This window comes from Neophocaena asiaeorientalis, unplaced genomic scaffold (genome assembly GCF_003031525.2).
Source record: "Neophocaena asiaeorientalis asiaeorientalis breed wild unplaced genomic scaffold, Neophocaena_asiaeorientalis_V1.1 scaffold534, whole genome shotgun sequence".
Classification (NCBI taxonomy): Eukaryota; Metazoa; Chordata; class Mammalia; order Artiodactyla; family Phocoenidae; genus Neophocaena; species Neophocaena asiaeorientalis.
In genome coordinates this window covers 1,681,208-1,704,485 of record NW_020172826.1, presented here as the reverse complement: position 1 = coordinate 1,704,485, position 23,278 = coordinate 1,681,208, and the positions used below count along the sequence as shown (strand labels likewise).

Genomic DNA, 23,278 nt, shown 5'->3' with positions numbered 1-23,278 from the left:
ATGTAGAGAACATACGTATGGACACCAAGGGGGGAAGCGGCCGGGCGGGGGATGGTGGTGGTGGGATGAATTGGGAGATTGGGATTGACATATATACACTAATATGTATAAAATGGATAACTAATAAAAACCTGCTGTATAAAAAAATAAAATTCAAAAAAAAAGATAAAAATGGAACGTTTTCATTACGTTTCAGTAGAGAATCACATGTGGAAATACGGTCAAGAAGGTTTTTTTTCGCTTAACTTATGTGGAACCCAAACGTGAAAGTGATTAACGTAACCAAGACGGTGCAGATCATTTTAAACACTTGATTTGGATATTTTGAGTATGTCGGCTATCTCCCGAGTGGTATAATGTTGACTGTTCTCAATTATTGCTTCAATTTGATAGCTATCACCTTCTACTGGTCTACCCAACCGTGGAGCATTGTCCAGAGAGAAATCTCCAGCACGAAACTTCACAAACCACTTTTCACATGTTCGATTAGTCACAGCACTTCTCCATACGCTGCACAAATCGTTTTTTGCGTTTCAGTTGTGTTTTTACCTTTCTTGAAATAATAAAGCATAATATGCTGAAAATGTTGCTTTTTTCCTTCCATCTTCCATATTAAAATGGCTACACAAAAATTCACCAATTTTTTTTTTTTTTTTTTTTTTTGTTGCGGCCTCTCCCGTTGCGGAGCACAGGCTCCGGACGCACAGGCTCAGCGGCCATGGCTCACGGGCCCAGCCGCTCCACGGCACGTGGGATCTTCCCGGACCGGGGCACGAACCCGCGTCCCCTGCATCGGCAGGCGGACTCTCAACCACGGCACCACCAGGGAAGCCCAAATTCACCAATTTTGATAAGTCTTTTTTTAAATGCATGCTGATATGACAGCTGTCACAATACAATCTAACAAAATTGTTTTGAATGAATGAAAGACAGCTAAGTGCTACTAGAGCCATTGAACGGAAAAAACTGAACAAACGTTTTGGCCCAGACAACAGAAAATGTTCCACTCCAGCGCTTGATAGCGGGGGAGACTGTGGGGAAGGGGTGGAGCTCACGGGAACTCTCTGCTCTCTGCTCCACCACGCTGTGAACCTGAAACTGGCCTAGAAAAAAGAAAACCTACTTAAAAAAAAAAAAAAAGTGAAAACCTGTACAACGGTATACGCTTGAGTTCCTGATTTTCAGGTCCAGTTCTTCTTAACCCAATAATGTCAGATTAAGCATTCAAGATCCTAAAATGAAGCCTTAAAAGTCTAAAAAGAGTATATGAGCCTAAAAGCTCTGACAGACGACTTCTACCAATCATTTCTACCCTTGCTAGAAAAGCTTAAACATTGGCTCTCCAAAGCCTTCTTGGTCATTTGGTTAACTAAAACAAATTCTTAGGATAAGGCTGCTCCCTGAAAAAGGTCCACAGTGAAAGGGAAGTGTTAAGATACTTGCATAGCTGTGTTTCTTACCTTTCTTAGGGCACTGTACATCGTATGTGCTTTTATTAATGACAAGTCTAAAATCATTCATTAGCAAGATTTCCATCAAGGTTGAAGCTGCAATTTCACTGCCATCTGAAAATGCAAAAATAAGTCCTTGTTTTACAACAGTAAGAACCATGTTTCAACATATGGAAAAACACTTGCTAATCCAGGTCTCTACAATACAGTAGTGGACATCTGTCTATTCTGGTGGGGGCAGGGGCTTTCCCATACCCGATACTGTTCCCACCGGGAGGGAATCCTCTCTTGCTGCTCTACTGCTCATTACAGTGGACCAAGAAGAGCAGGCAGGCACCCCGTCTCCCACTCTGTCGGCGGCGCTGGGACCCAGGCTGACGTCCCTCGTGGGACTGTACCTGCGGACGGTCATGCAAGGCCAGAGCAGTGCAGGTGGCGGCGGAGGGGCTGAGGGTGTCGGCAGCAAAGCCCATCAGGCCATTCCCAGCCTAACCTCTCTACTCACGTCCTTCTTCAGCTCCTACCCTCTTCTTTTAATTTTTTAAAATTTATTTATTTTTGGCTGCGTTGTGTCTTCGTTGCTGCGCGCGGGCTTTCTCTAGTTGCGGCGAGCGGGGGCTACTCTTCGTTGCGGTGCGTGGGCTTCTCATTGTCGTGGCTTCTCTTGTTGTGGAGCACGGGCTCTAGGAGCACGGGCTTCAGTAGTTGTGGCACGTGGTGGCCTCTCCCGTTGCGGAGCACAGGCTCCGGACGCACAGGCTCAGCGGCCATGGCTCACGGGCCCAGCCGCTCCACGGCACGTGGGATCTTCCCGGACCGGGGCACGAACCCGCGTCCCCTGCATCGGCAGGCGGACTCTCAACCACGGCACCACCAGGGAAGCCCAAATTCACCAATTTTGATAAGTCTTTTTTTAAATGCATGCTGATATGACAGCTGTCACAATACAATCTAACAAAATTGTTTTGAATGAATGAAAGACAGCTAAGTGCTACTAGAGCCATTGAACGGAAAAAACTGAACAAACGTTTTGGCCCAGACAACAGAAAATGTTCCACTCCAGCGCTTGATAGCGGGGGAGACTGTGGGGAAGGGGTGGAGCTCACGGGAACTCTCTGCTCTCTGCTCCACCACGCTGTGAACCTGAAACTGGCCTAGAAAAAAGAAAACCTACTTAAAAAAAAAAAAAAAGTGAAAACCTGTACAACGGTATACGCTTGAGTTCCTGATTTTCAGGTCCAGTTCTTCTTAACCCAATAATGTCAGATTAAGCATTCAAGATCCTAAAATGAAGCCTTAAAAGTCTAAAAAGAGTATATGAGCCTAAAAGCTCTGACAGACGACTTCTACCAATCATTTCTACCCTTGCTAGAAAAGCTTAAACATTGGCTCTCCAAAGCCTTCTTGGTCATTTGGTTAACTAAAACAAATTCTTAGGATAAGGCTGCTCCCTGAAAAAGGTCCACAGTGAAAGGGAAGTGTTAAGATACTTGCATAGCTGTGTTTCTTACCTTTCTTAGGGCACTGTACATCGTATGTGCTTTTATTAATGACAAGTCTAAAATCATTCATTAGCAAGATTTCCATCAAGGTTGAAGCGGCAATTTCACTGCCATCTGAAAATGCAAAAATAAGTCCTTGTTTTACAACAGTAAGAACCATGTTTCAACATATGGAAAAACACTTGCTAATCCAGGTCTCTACAATACAGTAGTGGACATCTGTCTATTCTGGTGGGGGCAGGGGCTTTCCCATACCCGATACTGTTCCCACCGGGAGGGAATCCTCTCTTGCTGCTCTACTGCTCATTACAGTGGACCAAGAAGAGCAGGCAGGCACCCCGTCTCCCACTCTGTCGGCGGCGCTGGGACCCAGGCTGACGTCCCTCGTGGGACTGTACCTGCGGACGGTCATGCAAGGCCAGAGCAGTGCAGGTGGCGGCGGAGGGGCTGAGGGTGTCGGCAGCAAAGCCCATCAGGCCATTCCCAGCCTAACCTCTCTACTCACGTCCTTCTTCAGCTCCTACCCTCTTCTTTTAATTTTTTAAAATTTATTTATTTTTGGCTGCGTTGTGTCTTCGTTGCTGCGCGCGGGCTTTCTCTAGTTGAGGCGAGCGGGGGCTACTCTTCGTTGCGGTGCGTGGGCTTCTCATTGTCGTGGCTTCTCTTGTTGTGGAGCACGGGCTCTAGGAGCACGGGCTTCAGTAGGTGTGGCACGTGGGCTCAGTAGTTGTGGCTCACGGGCTCTAGAGTGCAGGCTCAGTAGTTGTGGCGCACGGGCTTAGTTGCTCCATGTGGGATCTTCCCGGACCGGGGCTCGAACCCACGTCCCCTGCACTGGCAGGCGGATTCCTAACCGCTGCGCCGCCAGAGAAACCCTCCTGCCCTCTTCTGGGCCTGGCTTTCTTTCAGTTCCAGTCAGAGAGCCTGCTGACACACACCCCTGCTTAGTCAGAGCCCATTTCGGCGGCTTGCAGCCAAACGTGCCTAAGCTCTCTGTGGAGGCATGCGGGCAGGAACGTTTGTGGAAGCCCGCCTCTCTCTTACTTTTAGCCGCTAAGGGGGAGTGATGTGCGTTGACTGAAACTTGGTAGCACCGCAACCACCGCCACACAGGGCTCCCTCCCTTTCTAGCCGAGCTAAGACCACAAGAGGCAAAACTGCAAGTGGCTGGGGGTGGCAGGGAGAGCGACAAACATAGCTGAACCGAAGGAGTAAATCTGCACTTGTGCGGTGTATTTCCTAGAGGTGGAGAGATTCTAACAGTGATTTCAAATATCCCAGGAACAGTTCAGAAGAAAAATCTCTAGGAGAATGTCAGAGTCAGCGTGCTTTGCACAGCCTCTTATATAGCCTAGCTTTTGCTGTTATATTTTTGAACTTTCATGTAACCCAGGTGTTAAGATTCAAACTCACTGAACAGTAAGCAAAAAACTGGCGCTGGTAGGGGTTTCTATCATTCTTCTTTCGGAACGGTCTACATATAATTACGTGATACAGAGTCCAGGATGTATATTTTCGCCTGGCCTGGCATCGCTTGGCTGCATTCAACCGGATATGCATGACAACAGTAATACTGCTAGGCAAGCAGGGAGAACCTGCTTGCCTGCCTCCTGTCTGGCTCTCAGCAGTTCTTTTGTTCAGAAGGCAGCAAGTCAAGTCTGCACCTGGGGCTGTTCCTAGAATTTGGCTGTTTGGGTTCCTGTTCATCAGCTGGGGTGAGATCATCTTCCCAGGAATTGCCAAATAACTCAGCCCACACTGTGGGCAAAACTGTGACAAGCTTAGAACACTCTTTTCAAGCCCAAATTAAATGCAGGCAAATTCCACCCACAGAGCCTCTTTTTAAAAAGATCAGCAACACACCAAATCCTTGTATCTGACTTTGCAAGTGTCATTTAAAAATTTACATTTAAATGACTTCACACCTGCTCCTTAAAATATTATTATAAAAAGAAATCAACTGAGTATGATTTCTCAGTTGAAGTACCACATTATCCTTTATGCTATTATAGGAACAGCAAGAGATTGATGTGAAACACTTTTAAGGAGGTAACGACACAGTGATGAATTTTTCACCTATTCTTGGGCAAGTACTGATATGAACCCCAACACAGCGCTTTCACTCAGTCCAAAGAGCCCCTTTACTCTTATGATTTCTAGGGTTTTTCTCTGTGTTTTATGTTTCAAAGCTACTCAAATTATTTTTTTAGAAACAAGCAGGGTACACATCAATGTTTTTACCTAATTTCAGGCAAGCACTGTGCTCAGTGCCCTTCTGAGTTCTGGGTTTGCACTTCCCTGCTCTGAGGAAGGCAGGCCCTGACCTGCAGGGAAGGCCCAGGGGTTTCGGTGTTCCTGTGACTGGGGGGCGGGAATGTCGGTCCAGTCAGGGATGAAGTATTAGGCCACTGTGGTCACGGGACTAAAACCTTCTTTCTCTGATCCTGGCTTTAGCAGGAAGAAACTCCCCTTCCGGTTAAATCCAAAGTCCTTACAATAACCTACAACAAGGCTTTCCCTAACCTGCCCTTCCCCTCCTACTTGGACCCAGCTCCCTCCCTTTTCAGTTGAGGGTGGAGTTAGCTCCCACCTCAGGGCCTCTGCCTGGAGAGCTCTCTCCCCATCTACAACTTCTCTCATCTCTTCCGGGTCTCCACCTACATCTTCTCTCACCTCTTCCCGGTCTTCACCCAAATGTGACCTGAGTGAGCACCTCCCACCAACACACACAACTCCCACCCCCCATCACTCTGCTTTATTTTTGACTGTAACACTAATTATTGTAACATATTATATATTTTATTTCTTTACCTTGTTTCTTTCTCCTCTTAAAATGTAAGCTCCCTAAGAACAGGAGTTTTAATCTCTGTTGTTCTTTGCTCTATCTCTAGCATCTAGAACAGTGCCTGGCATATGTTAGTGCAAAAAAATTAATACACAGAAACCTCAATTAAATAGAGTCCAGAGACCAGAAGGGGGGGCTCTCACACCCTGTGAGGACAGCAGAGCCCAACGGGAAGAAGAAAGACTCCTCTTCTTTCCCAGCAAGGACTCAGCCAATGAAAAGCCACGGACTGTTTGTTTACTATAGCCCTACTCACTTCCTTTTCCTCTATAAAAGCGGTCTCCTTCCCTTGTCCTGCAAGTCCTCACATGTGGCTCACCATGGTTGCAGACCCTGAATTGCAATTCTCTGCTGATCTGCAATAAATCCATCTTTGCTGGAGAAATATCTGGCAGTCTCTTTGTTTCAGGTCAACATTTGTTAGGTGCTCAATATTTGTTGAGTAAATAAATTGTTTAATCTCTATTTTTCCAACTTCCATGTCTACCTCTTAATTGGTTCTGAACTTGGACAGGGAAGAAGAATGTTAATTTCCTTTTCAAAACTGCAATATTAATCATTAACTTTTAAATAAGTTTATTCTAAGTATGTAATACTACAATAAAATAACAGTGCAAATTTATTCACTTATTTATATTTATAGTAGCCTCTGTATACTGGACTGGGGTAAAGAATTCTTTATTCTCTTTTAGGGGCAGGAGGACATCCTTTTATGTCCTCAGACCATGAAAACATAAAAGCTATATCCTAAATTTTAAATGTCTATGTGATTAACCACCTCTGCTGGTATTAAACTATACACACACACACACACACACACACACACACACACACACATACACACACACACACACACACCTTCCTGAGAACTAATTCGTCAAAAAACACGCTAGACTATAACTGCTTTATAACAAAGGTTAATGAACTATTTGTGTATTTTAGTTATTCACTGGCTATTTCAATCATTGAACCTGCATTTCATTTTCTAATTATTCAAATTTCTTACAGAAAATTAGACACTAATGACTGTGTCATTAAAATTTTCTCAGAGAAAAATCTGGGGGCTAAGTTTATGAAATAAGTAACCAAAACATGCATAAACTTATTCCATTTCTTTTTTATTCAATAGGGTTAATTTTTTTTTATATTACTGATGTTCAAAAGTGAAGGACTCAGGAACTGCCAACCATTTATTATATACTGAATTAAAGAATCAAGTTTCTAGAAAAGTAAAGAACCAAAACAAAGGTTCAGAAGAAGAGAAAAAGACAAAGTTGAAGAAAACATATATATACCTGCTGTGAAGATGGCAGCCGTTTTGATACCTTTATCTTCATTTTGTAGGTCCTGAAGGAATGAACCAACCGTTGATAACATTGGTTTGACTACAAACTGACAGCGCTCTTTTCTGGACGGCAAAGTAAGTGTTATCAAGGGAAGGCCATGTTTATAATTAATTGTGATTTCTGTTAAGAAAAAAAAGATGGTAATAGAGGATGGATAACATTTCCTTTAAAAATAACTTAAAATTATTATTAAAAGATTATTAACTACAAAAATTCTACAAGGAATGCCTAAATATAGAATTCATAACCCTCTGAATGCCTATAATCATTTACATCACGCCCACGGTGCCTTCATTATACTAGTTTACATATTCCCCACCATTCTATAACATTTTATTAAGCATATATCACACTTTATTATAATTATCTGCTTAGAGTCTTCCCAGGTAAAAATTTATTGAGGGCAGAAACTGCTTCTAAGTCATCTGTAATTCCTTTGATTGTTGGAGTGGGAGTTTGCCAAAAGACATCAGAGATCTTATGGGAGCAGAAAAGGAAGGAACTGAACTCCGAGGTGGGGTGGGAGGGGCAATACAAGAAAAGTCTGTTTTGCTCAAAACTCACACTTCTCACTTTATTTGGAAGACTGGAAATAAATTAGCATGGGGAATCAAAGAAGTGATAAGAAAACTTACCGTCAGATGGCACCACTGTACCATAAAGATTTGACTGATACAATTTCAGATTTCCACACAGTTTCACACACAAAACCTGTAAGAAAAAAATGATTTTTTTTTCTTTTAGGAAAAGTGGGAAAGCTGAAATAAGTGTCTGTACTTGAAGACTGTTTTAACGTTGTATGGCAAGCATGACGAAAACTTCAGCGTCCCACACATACCCAGGTAAGCCCTTAGAGAAGCTCACTAGACCTTTCTGACTGTGTTGTCCCATATGGGAGCCACTAGTCACATGCAGCCATTTAAAGTTAAATCAATTAAAATTAAATAACACTAAAAATTCAGTTTCTCACAGTCAGTCACCTTTGCCACATTTCAACTGCTCTATAGCTCTGGGTCTAGTAGCTACCGTATTGGACAGCACAGAAATAGATCATTTCCATCATCACAGAAAGTTCTACTGGATGGCACTGCTGGGTCTAGAACATCTGAATGGCTACCTTACTATGGGATGTATTTTTAGGGTTTGTATTGGTGGGTTTTTAAAAATTAATTAATTATTTTTTTGGGGGGGGCTGTGTTGGGTCTTTGTTGCTGAGCACGGGCTTTGACTAGTTGTGGCGAGCAGGGGCTACTCTTCGTTGCGGTGCGCGGGCTTCTTGTTGCGGAGCACGGGCTCTAGGCGCACAGGCTCAGTAGTTGTGGCTCGCAGGCTCTAGAGCGCAGGCTCAGTAGTTGTGGCGCACGGGCTTAAGTTGCTCCATGGCATGTGGGATCTTCCCGGACCAGGGCTCGAACCCATGTCCCCTGCACTGGCAGGCGGATTCTTAACCACTGCTCCATCAGAGAAGCCCTGTATTAATCATGGCAGTGGTGACAAAGACTCCCTCCTCAACCAAACTTTAGTCAGTGTCCTCTAAGCCTGACTAAGCCCCATCCTTTTGCATGTCCTCCAGGAGGCCAGCTTTAGCAAGAATGTTGTTGAGTTAGTTTAGCCAGAACTCCCCAACCCTCAGTGTCTGATCAAATTCGTCATCCTCCACTATTCCCCAGGTATTATCTGATCACCCTAGTCTGTCTTCAACAAGAATCCTGCTAGGTCAGGTGAGCAAAGGATTACTCCATCCTCTTAGTATTCCCATCCACTGCCCCTCCAACTCTGCTCATTGGATATAAATCCCCACTGTTCCCAGTTGTGAAAGGGATGAGCCCCATCTCTCTCCCCTATTACAAAACCCCACTGTAGCAGTCCCCCAGAATAAAGTCTACCTTACATTCCTTAACAAGTGTCATGAATAACTTCTTCTTTAACAGTGGTTTGGTGCGTATCCTTCCAAACTGTTTTCCATATACTGCCACCTTTACACGAGTTAAAATTTATGCTAGAGTTTATATAATGCTAAAGACAGTTTATAAGTCAAATTCCTAGATGCCAAAGATGATAATTCCTGCTCACAAAGTACTTACCATTTAATGTGCTCATGAAGTTTCTCTACTACTATTATCATTTTAGAGGCAACCACTTGACAATCAGGAAATGTTGAAAGAAGGCAGAGTGGCCAGGGAAGAATATTAAAGCTTTCTCAAGCTTTTGCATACCTAAGAATCACCTGGCTACTACAATACTGTCCACTGCTAAATAGACAGGGCTTGTTAAAAACACAGCTTCCTGGACTCCACCTTTACTAGATTTTTGATCTAGTAAGTCTGAGGTAGGGGTATGAGAATTTGCATTTTTAATAAGCCCCAGGGTTAGACTGAAGTTACAGGTGTGAAGGTCACCCTTCTGAGTAGCTGGGTTCTAGCAGACCCTCTGAGGCCTTCAGGGCACTATTTCTAATCTTCTGCATGGAATCACTTTGAACTCTAAATTTTACTGCTGGGACAAGGGTTACTGCCTTCAAATGATATTCAGTATCAGGTCAAAAGGTGACTCAGGCTTCTCTTTTATCACACCTTTTTCCTAAATACAATTCTAATCACTTCACACCCTGCTTAAAACCCCAGGGACTTCAACAGGTTATATAAAGTAGAAAGAACAGTGACCCCGGAGTTCCAAACTCAGTTTAGCCACTTAATAGCTGGAGATCACAGATAAGTCACAGGACTGTGCTTTTGTTGTCTGAAGGGTTAGGTGGGGAAAACAACATCTATCTTGCAGAGCAGATATAAAAATTAAACAAACAAAGCGTCAAGCAAGTATAAGGTAGGGTCTACGCGCCTCACATGAGCAGTATAGGCCACCTCCCCTCCACAGCTCCACCACTTACTGTTCTCTTACGGCAGGAGCTTAGGCCCCAGGCAGACGAGCTGTGTGCCACCGATGTACTAAAGTGTCGCCTTCTTTATCCACTTCTGCTTAACAAACCCTGTCATTCCCTCCAGGCCCAGCTCAAAGGCCAGTTCCTAAGTCTTCCTGCAGAGTCATGATGGTTGAGTGCGAAGGGCACAGGCTTTGCTATCAGAACCAAGCTGGAATTCCAGCTTCAAGACATACCAGCTGCCATGATCTTTGACAGGCAGAGGGTTCGGGAAGAAACGGGTTGTGAGAAAAAGAAGGGGATGAGTTTGGCAGAAAGGAAAGTGAAAGGAAAGAATGTTCATTCCACATATAAGTGATATTATACGGTGTTTGTCTTTCTCTGTCTGACTTACTTCACTTAGTATGATAATCTCCAGGTCCATCCATTTTGCTGCAAATGGCATTATTTCATTCTTTTTAATGGCTGAGTAATATTTCATCATATATATGTACCTACTTATCTGTCAGTGGACATTCAGGTTGCTTCCATGTCTTGGCTGTCGTAAACAGTGGCATGTATCCCTCCGAACCATGTTTTCCTCTGGACGTATACCCAAGACCGGGATTGCTGGATCATATGCTGGCTCTATTTTTAGTTTTTTAAGGAACCTCCATACTGTTCTCCATAGTGGCTGTACCAATTTACATTCCTACCAACAGTGTAGGAGGGTTCCGTTTTCCCCATGCCCTCTCCAGCATTTATTGTTTGCAGCTTTTTTGATGATGGCCATTCTGACTGGTGTGAGGTGATATCTCACTGTAGTTTTGACTTGCATTTTTCTAATAATTAGTGATGTTAAGCATCTTTTCATGTGCCTCTTGGCCATCTGTATATCTTCTTTGGAGAAATGTCTGAGTAATATTCCACTGTATATATGTACCACACCTTTATCCATTCCTCTGTCGACGGACACTCAGGCTGTTTCCATGTCTTGACTGTTGTACACAGTGCACAGCACACTTTTTCAAGTTATCACATTCTAGTCCTGTTCACTGGTTTGAAGCCATTTTGGAACTACTTGTGAGCTGTAGGTAATTGACAGGTATGTCACTTTTGTCCAATCTGGCAGTGATGTAATTGACACCCCACACTAACCCAAACACTGGTTTTATCTCTACCTGCATTCATCTTAACATTCTTTTCTCCATATAAATTTGTGCTGTTTTGATTTTTCCTTTTAACTGGATATTACATCTGCCTGGTTTCCTTCATATCATAAAATAAATTCTTTGATGCGTGTTCATTCTTATAACTGTATGAGAGTCGTATTTTTACCGTATGAGAGTCGTATTTTTACCTTTTCCCAAAAATTATCTGTTAATAGTCCAGTACAGAAGAAGTAACTAAGAGTTTGACTCTTTTTGGGTAGGACAGACTAAAGTAGCCCATGGCAAGATCAAGCCAAGCTTTCCAGTGGTTTGATGACTTGATCTGTGATATCACCAATATCACAGCAACCTCCCCGGACAGGGACCTTAAGGTGGCACTTCAGGAACCAATTCTGAGCTCTGGCCACAAAAGCCCGGTTGGAGGCAATATAAAATTACTAGCCAGAAAGGGGTGAGTACAGAATGAAAAATAAACTCCTACTTAGAGTCTGTAATCCAGAATTTTACTATATGAGAAATTAAATGCTAAGAAGGAACCAACAAATTTATTTAGACGATTTCCCTTAATTCCACTTGGGGAAAATAAAAATAAGAGAGTCGTCCAAAACTGACTTTAACACAAGTTATATTTAGAGTCTTCAAAGAGATAAAAAGGAGAATTAGCCTCCAGAAAATCAATAAGAAATTATGATACTAAACTGGTAGAAATAAAACAAAAATTAGTAACTTGGATCAACTAATTAGGGATTTCTAAGGCAAAAATGGAGAAAATCTATATACATGTAAAAAACCCAGCTTTAATGAACTAAATAAATTCTAGACTAGATAAAGTCAATAGAAAAGAAAACTAGTGAATTAGACAATATTTCACCCAGGTACAACACAGAAAGATACAGAAACTTTAAACCTTTAAAAAGCAATCAATCTCATACACTGCTGGCAAGAATGTAAAATGGTACAACCATTCTGGAAAACCTTTAGCAGTTTCTTATAAAGTTAAACACACACTTCCGTGTGACACAGCAATACCACTCCTAGCTGTTTACCCAAGAGAAATGAAAACTTATCTTCATACAACTGTACAAACGCTATTTCATTTTGTCCCTCTAGAGAGCATACTCTCTGTCTGACTACTGTAGTTCCAGCACCTGGAATAGTATAGTACCTGACATACTATAGGGGCTCAATAAATACATGGTAAATGAATGTATGGATATCTTCAAGGTGCTAAGGGAAAATAACTATCAATCTAAAACATTATATTTAGGAACATTACTTAAGGTTGAAGGAAATGAAGAGATTTTCAGATGTACAGAGATCATAGTTTCTTTCCCACACATCTTTGCTAAGGAACCTCCTAGAGAGAAGGGAACTAAACCCAGATGCAGGAGAACACAGTTACAGGCTGAGTTGTGTCCCCAACTCCCCACCAAATTCATATGTCAGAGTCCTAATCCCCAAGACCTCAGAATGTGACTGTATTTTAAAGAGGTAATTAAGTTAACATGAGGTCATGAGTGTGGGCACTAATCCAATGTGACTGGTGTCCTTATAAAAAGAGGAGATTTGGACACAGACACGTGCACACACAGAGGAAAACCCTGTGAGGACACAATGAGAAGGCAGCCGTCCACAAGCCAAGGAGAGAGGCCTCAGAAGAAACCAACCCTGCCAACACCTTTACCTCGGACTTCTGGCTTCCAGAATTGTGAGAAAGTCAATCTGTTGTTTAAGCTACTGAATCTGAGGAACTCTTGTTATGGAAGCCCTAGGAAACTAATACGAAGCCAAAGCCGTAAAATATGTTGGTAAATAAACTACTTACTGTAAGAAATTTTAAACCATGTTTTGTGTTAAAATGAGTGGAAAGCTAAACAAGATTTGGCATATGCTCTAGTCAGTGGATTCTTAGAACCTGTAAAGACCCTCGTCACGTTCAGAGGAGGGCAAAGATGGTGAGAAACCTAAGACTTTGTTAGGAAAGTTATAATTGAGTATGTGTATATTAAACACTTAAAGGAAACCATTCAAAGTACAGTTTCTACAGTGGTAGAAAAGGAAAAAGGATAGAACAAGCTTTTTCAAGGAAAGTAGAAAAAAGAAGCAGAAAACCCTATAGAAACCAGAAAATTTTTCAAAAAGATGAAAAGAAATGTAATAAAAGCTCATTGTGGAAACTTGGAAAATAGAGAAAATGAGCACCCACAATTCCACCAACCCCTGACTTATGCCAGCCTTTCCACAAATATATCTGCTCATATAATCACAGAGTTGAGGGCTGATCATTAATGTTTTATAAGCATTTTCTTACTTCATTAAAAACTTTCATAAACAAAATAATTTAAACTGCTCCATAGCCACTTATCCTACAGATGTAACAGAATTTATTATTTATATACCTATTGTTGGACATTTCCATTTTATATACCATTTCTACGAATTTTTTTTCTGTGTTAGAGAGGAATGCATGCTCATTTTAGAAAAATCTATAAATCACAGACTCACAAAAAGAAGAAAATAAAAGTCATCAATAAGGCCGTCATCTAGAATTATCAGTTAACACTGACGTATACCTTCTAGTTTATTTTCTAGGTATATTGTATTTCGCTTTCACCATTACAACTAAACCGATTCAAAACATCTTTGCACGTAAATCTGTTTGCATTTTTTTAATATAAATTTATTTATTTATTTTTATTTTTGGATGCATCGGGTCTTCGTTGCTGTGTGCGGGCTTTCTCTAGTTGCAGCGAGAGGGGGCTACTCTTCGTTGCAGCGTGCAGGCTTCTCATTGCGGTGGCTTCTCTTGTTGCAGAGCACGGGCTCTAGGCGCATGGGCTTCAGTAGTTGTGGCACGTGTGCTCAGTAGCTGTGGCTTGTGGACTCTAGAGCACAGGCTCAGTTGTTGTGGCGCACAGGCTTAGTTGCTCTGTGGCATGTGGGATCTTCCCGGACCAGGGCTCGAACCCGTGTCCCCTGCATTGGCAGGTGGATTCTTAGCCACTGCACCACCAGGGAAGTTCTTTGCATTTTTTTTCTTTAGGGTAGATTCCAGAATGACTGGATCATAAAGTAGTAATAGTTTTAGGATCCTGATAATGTATTATCAAACTTTGGGGGGAACATTTTCTTTCTTTCCTGTTTTACTCAGTGGAACACCCAAATTATTAATCTGAACCCAAAGAGGCAAATCTTCATAAGATTCCGAATCAAACAATAACAGACCCGGTTGAGCATCCCTGGAGCAACAAACTTCCCCCTGGAGGCTCATCCTCAGACAGGCTTACCAGACATCTTCACTGGGACAGCCCGCAGGCACCTCAAGCTCAGCACCTCCTGAACAAAGCTATCTTGTTCCTCCATGGACCTGATCTTCTCCTTGATGGACTCACACCACTAATTACTAGTCATTAGATTAGAGGTGCAGATAACTAGAGAGTTATCCTAAGCAACTAATATTCCATAAAATAGCTGGTAGACCAGTAGTTACAACTGAACTGTCACTAGGGCCTACTGGTTCTTTTTTTTTTTTTTTTTGCGGTACGCAGGCCTCTCACTGTTGTGGCCTCTCCCGTTGCGGAGCACAGGCTCTGGACGCGCAGGCTCAGCGGCCATGGCTCACGGGCCCAGCCGCTCCGCGGCATGTGGGATCTTCCCGGACCGGGGCACGAACCCGTGTCCCCTGCATCGGCAGGTGGACTCTCAACCACTGCGCCACCAGGGAAGCCCTAGTTCTACTTCTTACAGCGCTCTCAAACCCATCCTCTCGCGTCTGTCCCCACCTCCACTGCTCTAGTTTAGATCTTCATCATCTCACCCAGATCACTGTAACAGCTTCCTAACTGGCCTCTCCCACCAATCTGTTCCAGATTAAGATCTACTCCAATTTTCTAAAATTACATAAAGTCAAACTATTTCTAGATTTAAAAACCTCTATTTGTTCTCTACTGCAAAGGGAAACAACTCCAAAGAAAGCTTTCCACGAGCTGATTCTTGTCCGCTTATCCCGCCTCCCCTTATCATGACCAGCACCGGCCCCCTCCCAACCCTCTATTTCAGATATGCAGAGCGTATTGCCCTTTCTCGAATATGGCACACTGTTCATGCTTCCTTGCCTTCACACTTATTCCCATCCCTGCCTGGAAAGCCCTGCCCAGTGTACCCACCCTGTGTGGCCAACTCTTACACTTAGTGCTCTCATCTTCCGACCATAAAACCTACAGAACTCCGTCTGTTCCCACCATTGCTTCCTTCCCTCCTACTGCAGTCAAGTGACCTTCATTTTCAAAGGTCAATCCCTCCTCAGGTGTTCTCCATCTTATACCTGGCAAAGCTTTCTCAGAATCCTAACTCCCTCTTAATCACTGCCTCTCACACTCTACAGGTTCAATACAATCAGCAAATATGCTATAATATCTCTCATCTTTAAAAAGTTCCAAACCTTCTAATAACCACATATCTCCCCAGCTTCTGGCCCATTTGTATGTCCTCCTTGGCCAAACTTTTCATTTTGTCTACACTGGTTCATCTTCAACTCCCATTCACTCTTTAAAAAACTGTTTTTCTTCCAGTTTTATTGAGACTTACAGCACCGTACAAGTTTAAGGTTCCCATTCAGTCAAAATACCAATGGGGGTGGGGCAGGCAAGACAGGGGTAACAACCTATCCTAAGATGTACAAACTGTTACGTATAAAATAAATAAGTTACAAAGATGTGTTGTACAGCACAGGGAATATAGCCAATATTTGATAATAACTATAACCAGAGTATAACCTTTAAAAATTTTGAATCACTATGTTGTACACCTGAAACTTATATAATATTGTACAACAACTATACCTCAATAATAATAATAAAAAAAACCCCAACACACTACCAAGAGGCTTCTATCTCCAGCCCCGCAACCACGTAGCCAGACCCCTCCTGAGGTCCAGACTAGGACATCCAATACTTGACTAACACCTCCCCTCACATAATCACATACATCTGAAAGTGAATTTATCCGGAACAAAACTCTTGATTTCCCCCTGAAACCCCTTCCTCTGGCTCATCTTTCCCTGTAATAACTGACACATCACCTCCCTGGCTGTTGAAGTCAAAGCCAGGAGTCATTCTTGAGTCCATCAATTCCAGCCACCCATCCATTCTACCTACATAGTTCATCCATTTCTCTCCATTTTTATTGTCAATGCTCCAGTCCAGGCCACCATTATCTACTGCAGCAGTTTCCAAACTTGTTCATTTGCTTCTACCCTTGCTCTCCTCCATGCTACCCTCCTCAACGCATCAAAAGTGATCTTCTTAAGATGTAAATAGTATCACCACATTCCTCTGCTTAAAATTCTTCAATGGATTCCCCTTCATACTTCAACAGAATAAAAGCTTATCACGGCCAATGAGATGCTACATGACCTAGACACTGCTTGTCTTGCCAATCTCATCTCATTCCCCCCTTCTTCCTTGCTTTCCTTTCTCTGATCCTACTGTCATCCCTCGATTCCTAGAACATGACAAGTTTCTCAAATCTCAGGGGCATAACACGCTGTTCTGTGTTTACGATGCTCTTCTCCCCTATTTTGCATAACTAAATGTTTTACATGCAGTATCTTACTTAATCTTTATAGAAACCGCATGAGCTACATACTATTACTTCCCATCCTTTTTCCATTCAAATGTATTTATTGCTCACTTACCACTTAACTGAACATTGATATAATAGGAAGTCACTGGAGAACTGGAGCTAGTAAACGAGAGCCTGTGGGACTAATCCAGCATGCCTCTCCCCCACTTTTTTTTTTTTAGCTCAGTCTTAGAACAGTAAAATTGAGCAGAGAGTACAGAGTTCTCATATACTCCTGGCCTTTCATCCAGCACCAGAGTGGTACATCTGTTACAATCCATGAACCTATACTGAACACCTTTATCACCCAAAGTTCGTAGTTTATATTAGGGTTCACTCTTGGTGGTGTACATTCTATGGGTTTTGACACATCCACCATCGTAGTATCACAGGGAGTAGCTTCGCTGTCCTAAAAATCCTCTGCTCTGCCTATTCATCTCATCCCTTGCTCCTCTCTAACCCCTGGCCACCACAGATCCTTTTACTGTCTCCATAGTTTTGCCTTTTCGAGAATGTCACGTAGTTGGAATCATATAGTATGTAGCCTTTTCAGATTGGCTCCTTCCACTTAGTAATACGCATTTAAGATTGTTCCATGTCCTTTCATAGCTTGATGGCTCATTTCTTTGTTCTTTATAATTTTTTATTTAAATATATTTGACATACAACATTCTGTAAATTTAAGTGTACAGCATGTTGATTTGATGCATTTATACACTGTAATATGATTGCCACTGTAGCGATAGTTAGCATCTCTATCACATCACATAAGTATCATTTCTTTTTTGTGGTGGGAATAATTAAGATCTAGTCTCCTAGCAAGTTCAGTGATAATAACACATTATTGTCTATATTGCTCATTTCTTTTTAGTGCTTTAATATTCCTTTGTCTGGATGTACCACAATTTATCTATTGACTAACTTAACTTGAATGCTTCCAGTTATGAATTTGGCAATTATGAATAAAGCTTCTATGAACATTTGTGTGCAGGTTATTTCCCATCTTTCAATTATCAGAATACTGAACACAGGGAGATTAAGTACTCTGTCTAAAGTCACACAGCTGATAAGTGAGCACACTGTCAAGCTGTTAGGAGCCCCAACTCTTTAAACTGCTTCGCTGTACAGTCACCCTGTGGGAAAAGGGAACCTGGCTCAGGTTATCACATACTGTGCCCACACCTGTGGGGAGCAATGGGCTCTATTTCCAGATGAAGAGTAAAGAGGGGATCCTGGGAAGATAGAAACACCTGTTAAAACCAGCTCCACACTGTTGAAACCCATGTAAAGAAGGCTCCCAGGTATAAGCGATCTGAACCAGAAGGATAAAATACTAGGTACTTCTATTACAAACAAATCTTAAGAAACTGCATTCATGCAATGATGTTGAAACCAATTTATTAATTGTAAATAATTTATGTTTCAGTCAGTATACTCTACTATTTCAATATGTTTTGTAACAGACTAGAGTAGGACAAGCAAATTAGTCTAGTATCTTCTCTCTGGGTTGTAATCCTTCTTTAGAATTTTGCTCTCAAAAGCATTTCTTCGTTGAATGAAGAAAGGAGGAAAGAAGAAGCAAAGGGAGGGAGGGAGGGATACATATACATATATATACACATACACATACACACACACACACACACACACACACACACGAATGTAATTTCAGGGGTCCTGCTGAGGTCAGTCCAGAGAACGAAGGATCACTGGCTTAAATGCCAAGTGGTTAGAGGGATATAAATGTGGCCTTGGGCTTCCCTGGTGGCGCAGTGGTTGAGAGTCCGCCTGCCGATGCAGGGGACACGGGTTCGTGCCCCGGTCCGGGAAGATCCCAAATGCCTCAGAGCGGCTGGGCCCGTGAGCCATGGCCGCTGAGCCTGCGCATCTGGAGCCTGTGCTCTGCAACGGGAGAGGCCACAACAGTGAGAGGCCTGCGTACCGCAAAAAAAAAAAAAAAAATGTGGCCTGGCTGAGAATCTACAGTCAGTAAGTGAAAGTTATTATTGGTTGCTAGCCAAGTGCTATATGCTGTTATTCCTGTTTCTTTTGTTTCAATCATGTTGCATATTAACTACTCTTCTCGGTCTGCTCAGATCAAAAAGAAAAATTTATTTTAACAGTGATGATTCATGTAGTACCTGAAAGAGACTAGAGTACTAATTAAGACAACTGCCTAGTGTGTGCTACAAAATGCAATTTTTGTTGGGCAGATTTAAAATATAAATCTAGAGACAAGTCAGAAGAGAACATCAAAAGAGACTTGCTATATAGGAGTCTGATTTTTGTTTTTGTCCAGAGAAGCAAAAAGAAATCATGAAAGCTTGGAGCTCAGTGTGAGGTTCTACAAAAAATCATGATGCACCACAGGGTGGAAAACTAATGAACCCAAGGATAAGCTTCAAAGCAAAACAATTATGTAACCAAGGAGTTTATCTGCTTGCTTCAAACATTCCACAGAACTCCACTGTAGGTGGTACATAAAATATGGTTTAAAATGACGGAATTTCATTCTTTTTTTTTTTTTTTTTTTTTTTGTGGTACGCGGGCCTCTCACTGTTGTGGCCCCTCCCGTTGTGGAGCACAGGCTCCGGACGCGCAGGCTCAGCGGCCATGGCTCACGGGCCCAGCCGCTCCGCGGCATGTGGGATCTTCCCAGACCGAGGCACGAACCCGTGTCCCCTGCATCGGCAGGTGGACTCTCAACCACTGCGCCACCAGGGAAGCCCCATTCTTTTTTTATGCTTGTATTTTACCCATTTCCTTGTTCAACATTTCTTCTGCATTCTTATACCTTCCATGTTAAATTTTGCTCACTAGAACTTTGATTAGTGCATTCACTGAGAGCCTATGTATGAGTAGTAAACCCTTAGTCTATGTTATAAATTCAATTTCTGTCCTTTTCCTATTGAGTTTAATCTGTTTACATTTATTGTAGTTCAGATAAATTTGGATATCGGTCACCTTATTTTGTGCTTTCTGTTTACCCTGATTTTCTTTTGCTTCCTTCTTCTTTCTTATCTCCTAATAATTTAACTGTTTCTTTAGACTCCTTTATCTCTCTTTATTGGTTTGGAAGTATATGGGTTTTGTTTTTTTCTTCTATCCTTTTAGTGTTTGCCGTTTATATTCTGAGACATTCTTACTTGGCTTAGTGTGTAAAGTTAATCTCTCTACCCTACGGCTGAACAACAACAGGATCTTAGACAGTATCAATCACAATTAAGAATGAATTATTTTGACCTTATTTTTTTAGAACCCCCAAATTAGCATCTCATGTTGTTTTATATAGTGATTGTTTCTTAGATTCGTCTGTAAGTTTTCCAACTATTTTGCTCTCCATTTCTTCTTACATCCTGTTTGTTGATGTGTTCAATTTCATGCTTCCTGAGAAGAACTTTCAGTAAGAATCTTTTAAACTTAATGCTGTTGAAAATAACAGTTTACTGGATATAAAGTTCCAAGTTGTTACTTCCCCTCAGAACTTTGAAGACATTCCTTTGCCTTCTGCCCTCTATTATCACATCTTCTGTAAATTTAAGACTTTCTGAAAGACTTTCTTCCATCTTTCTACTTCTGGGGTTCTACAGTTTCCCCAAAGTGTGTCAGGTACAGAGCTAATTTCATTTTCCTGCTTGGGATTTATTCTATTTAATTTAAAGATTCATTCTGAGAAGGGTCCTCATGGGGAGAGGAGTGGCCCGAAGTGGGGAGTCTGAATCCAAGCGTGGCTAGAGGGCGTCCACGTAGAGGGGCAGCTGGCAGGGGTGTGTCAGAACCTAAGCATGGCAAGGAGGCTGTCCACATAGTGTAAGGGGGATTAGTGGGGGGGGTAGCAGAACCTGAATGGGAGTGAAGAGGGCATCCACATGGAAGGTAGGCTCAGAAGCAGGTGTTGGAGCCCAAATCGGGTGAGGAGGGCATCTATGCAGGAAAGGACTAGTGGCAGAGATGAGAGGCTGTCACATACTGGAAAACTTACCAAATAAGCAAAAATATCAAGAATAATGGAAGCCAGATTTATTCTGTCAAAGAAGGGAGCTACACTATGGAAAGTGAGAAAACTGGAATGAACCCTGTAGTACTGGAATGAAATTGGAAGTATTGGTATGAATTCATAGTTTTTAATATGTAAAAATATAAATAAATAAAACCAACAAAATAAATATAGTACTTCAAAAAAGATTGAATGTACATGTGTATATAAATGAAAAAGATTTAACTTTTATATATTTATATTTTTATATAAATAAAAATATATAAAGAAATGTTTGAAGGGGACTGTGAACAGTAACTCCCAATAATGAGCATATGTGGCATCCAGTTCTTGGGTTCTAAATACAATTCTTATCCAAAGGAAACCAGAGCTCCTTGAAGAAATGGCTAATTCCAGGGCTGGGCCATGGAAAGGACAAGATGAGCTTGGAAAGCAAGGAAGTGCTCAATGAATGATGGGAGACATAGCAAAAGGACATACCAGTCAGCTTGAAGGGAGTCTCAATGATCAAATCTGGAACGATTTGGGCATTAAAAACAAATACTGCTAGTAACAGATTATAATCCATTGAAGAAAATAGGAAACCATGAGCCCACTCTGATATAATTAAGTAAATAAATGAATTTAAAGTTTGATAAGGAACAAGATGTTTACAAGGTTCTAATATGCCTCCACACAAAAGCATTAACACCCAAGGAAAAACGGTAACTGCAAAGGGAAGTCCGGCAGACACCACCTCAATCAAGTGATCAAAGTGCACACCATCAGTCATGGGGAAAACTGACATCATGCAGTGAGAAAGAATACATGCAACACTTCTGTGGTATTCCTGACAAAGATGTATAACCTGAATCAAACCCCAAGGGAACACCTGACAAACCCAAACAGAGACATTCTACAAAGTAACTGTAATCTTCGAAAGAGTCAAAATCCTTGAAAGTCAAGGAAAGAATGTGATACAGTTCCAGATTGGAGATAAGACAACTAAATACAGCTGTGATTCTGAACTTTTTGCAATAGAGAACATTATTGGGAAAACTGGCAAAATTTGCACGCGGTCTAAGAATTAAGATAGTGGTAATGTTAGTTTTCTGATTGTGATGGCCTTTTATGGTTAAGTTGGAGAATGTTCTTGCGCTTGAGAGGGAACGGCATCATGTCAACAACTTTATTCTCAAATTGTTCAGAAACAAAGCATTCATACAACTTTTCTACAAGTTTGCAATTGTTTCAAAATAAAACAGTGCAAAAAACAATAGGTTTAGACAAACACCAAGATTACCATTTATAGAGAGAAGTGACCTATTAACAAGGGGTCAAACATTTTTTGCATGCCACTGGTAAACTATGATTACTTAAGGAATTGGCATCCTTCTGACATACGTCAGTAAAGCTTAAAGGAGAAATTATCATATTTATCCTACAACAACCCTTTCTCAGAAGGATATTATTAAAAGACCATTCTGAAAATCTTACACAAACCCACCACACGAGCAGAATTAATTTCAAGACTGACTCAACCCAAACCCAGCTCCTCCTTTCAATTTACATCCTGCTTATGACCCATCTTGAGAAGTCTATCAGCTATTGTACTAACCCAGTCAGGGGCTCACATTTCCAGGACAGCATCAGTTACTTGTAAAGTAAACTGACCTATACAGTCAAATTTGAGTAATACTGCTTCTCTTGGATGTTAACAATCAATTATTTTAGTAGAGAGTATATCACAGTAACTCTACTACATGCCATTTCACTAAAAATACATCGGAGAGTGTGACTAAAGGAAAAAATCAGTTTAAAAAAATTCACTGGGCTTCCCTGGCGGCACAGTGGTTGAGAGTCCGCCTGCCGATGCAGGGGACAAGGGTTCATGCTGGAACGGCATCATGTCAACAACTTTATTCTCAAATTGTTCAGAAACAAAGCATTCATACAACTTTTCTACAAGTTTGCAATTGTTTCAAAATAAAACAGTGCAAAAAACAATAGGTTTAGACAAACACCAAGATTACCATTTATAGAGAGAAGTGACCTATTAACAAGGGGTCAAACATTTTTTGCATGCCACTGGTAAACTATGATTACTTAAGGAATTGGCATCCTTCTGACATACGTCAGTAAAGCTTAAAGGAGAAATTATCATATTTATCCTACAACAACCCTTTCTCAGAAGGATATTATTAAAAGACCATTCTGAAAATCTTACACAAACCCACCACACGAGCAGAATTAATTTCAAGACTGACTCAACCCAAACCCAGCTCCTCCTTTCAATTTACATCCTGCTTATGACCCATCTTGAGAAGTCTATCAGCTATTGTACTAACCCAGTCAGGGGCTCACATTTCCAGGACAGCATCAGTTACTTGTAAAGTAAACTGACCTATACAGTCAAATTTGAGTAATACTGCTTCTCTTGGATGTTAACAATCAATTATTTTAGTAGAGAGTATATCACAGTAACTCTACTACATGCCATTTCACTA

At 41.6% G+C, this 23,278-nt stretch overlaps 1 protein-coding gene across 1 annotated transcript in view; it reads right to left on the bottom strand.

Moving 5' to 3' along the window:
- The window catches only part of MCUB (mitochondrial calcium uniporter dominant negative subunit beta), a 92,552-nt gene that overhangs the window by 12,922 nt on the left and 56,352 nt on the right, over window positions 1-23,278 (bottom strand). The window contains 3 exon segments of the mRNA XM_024741913.1: window positions 2,963-3,067; window positions 7,094-7,264; window positions 7,780-7,855. Of these exon segments, the coding sequence (XP_024597681.1) occupies window positions 2,963-3,067; window positions 7,094-7,264; window positions 7,780-7,855 (352 nt within the window).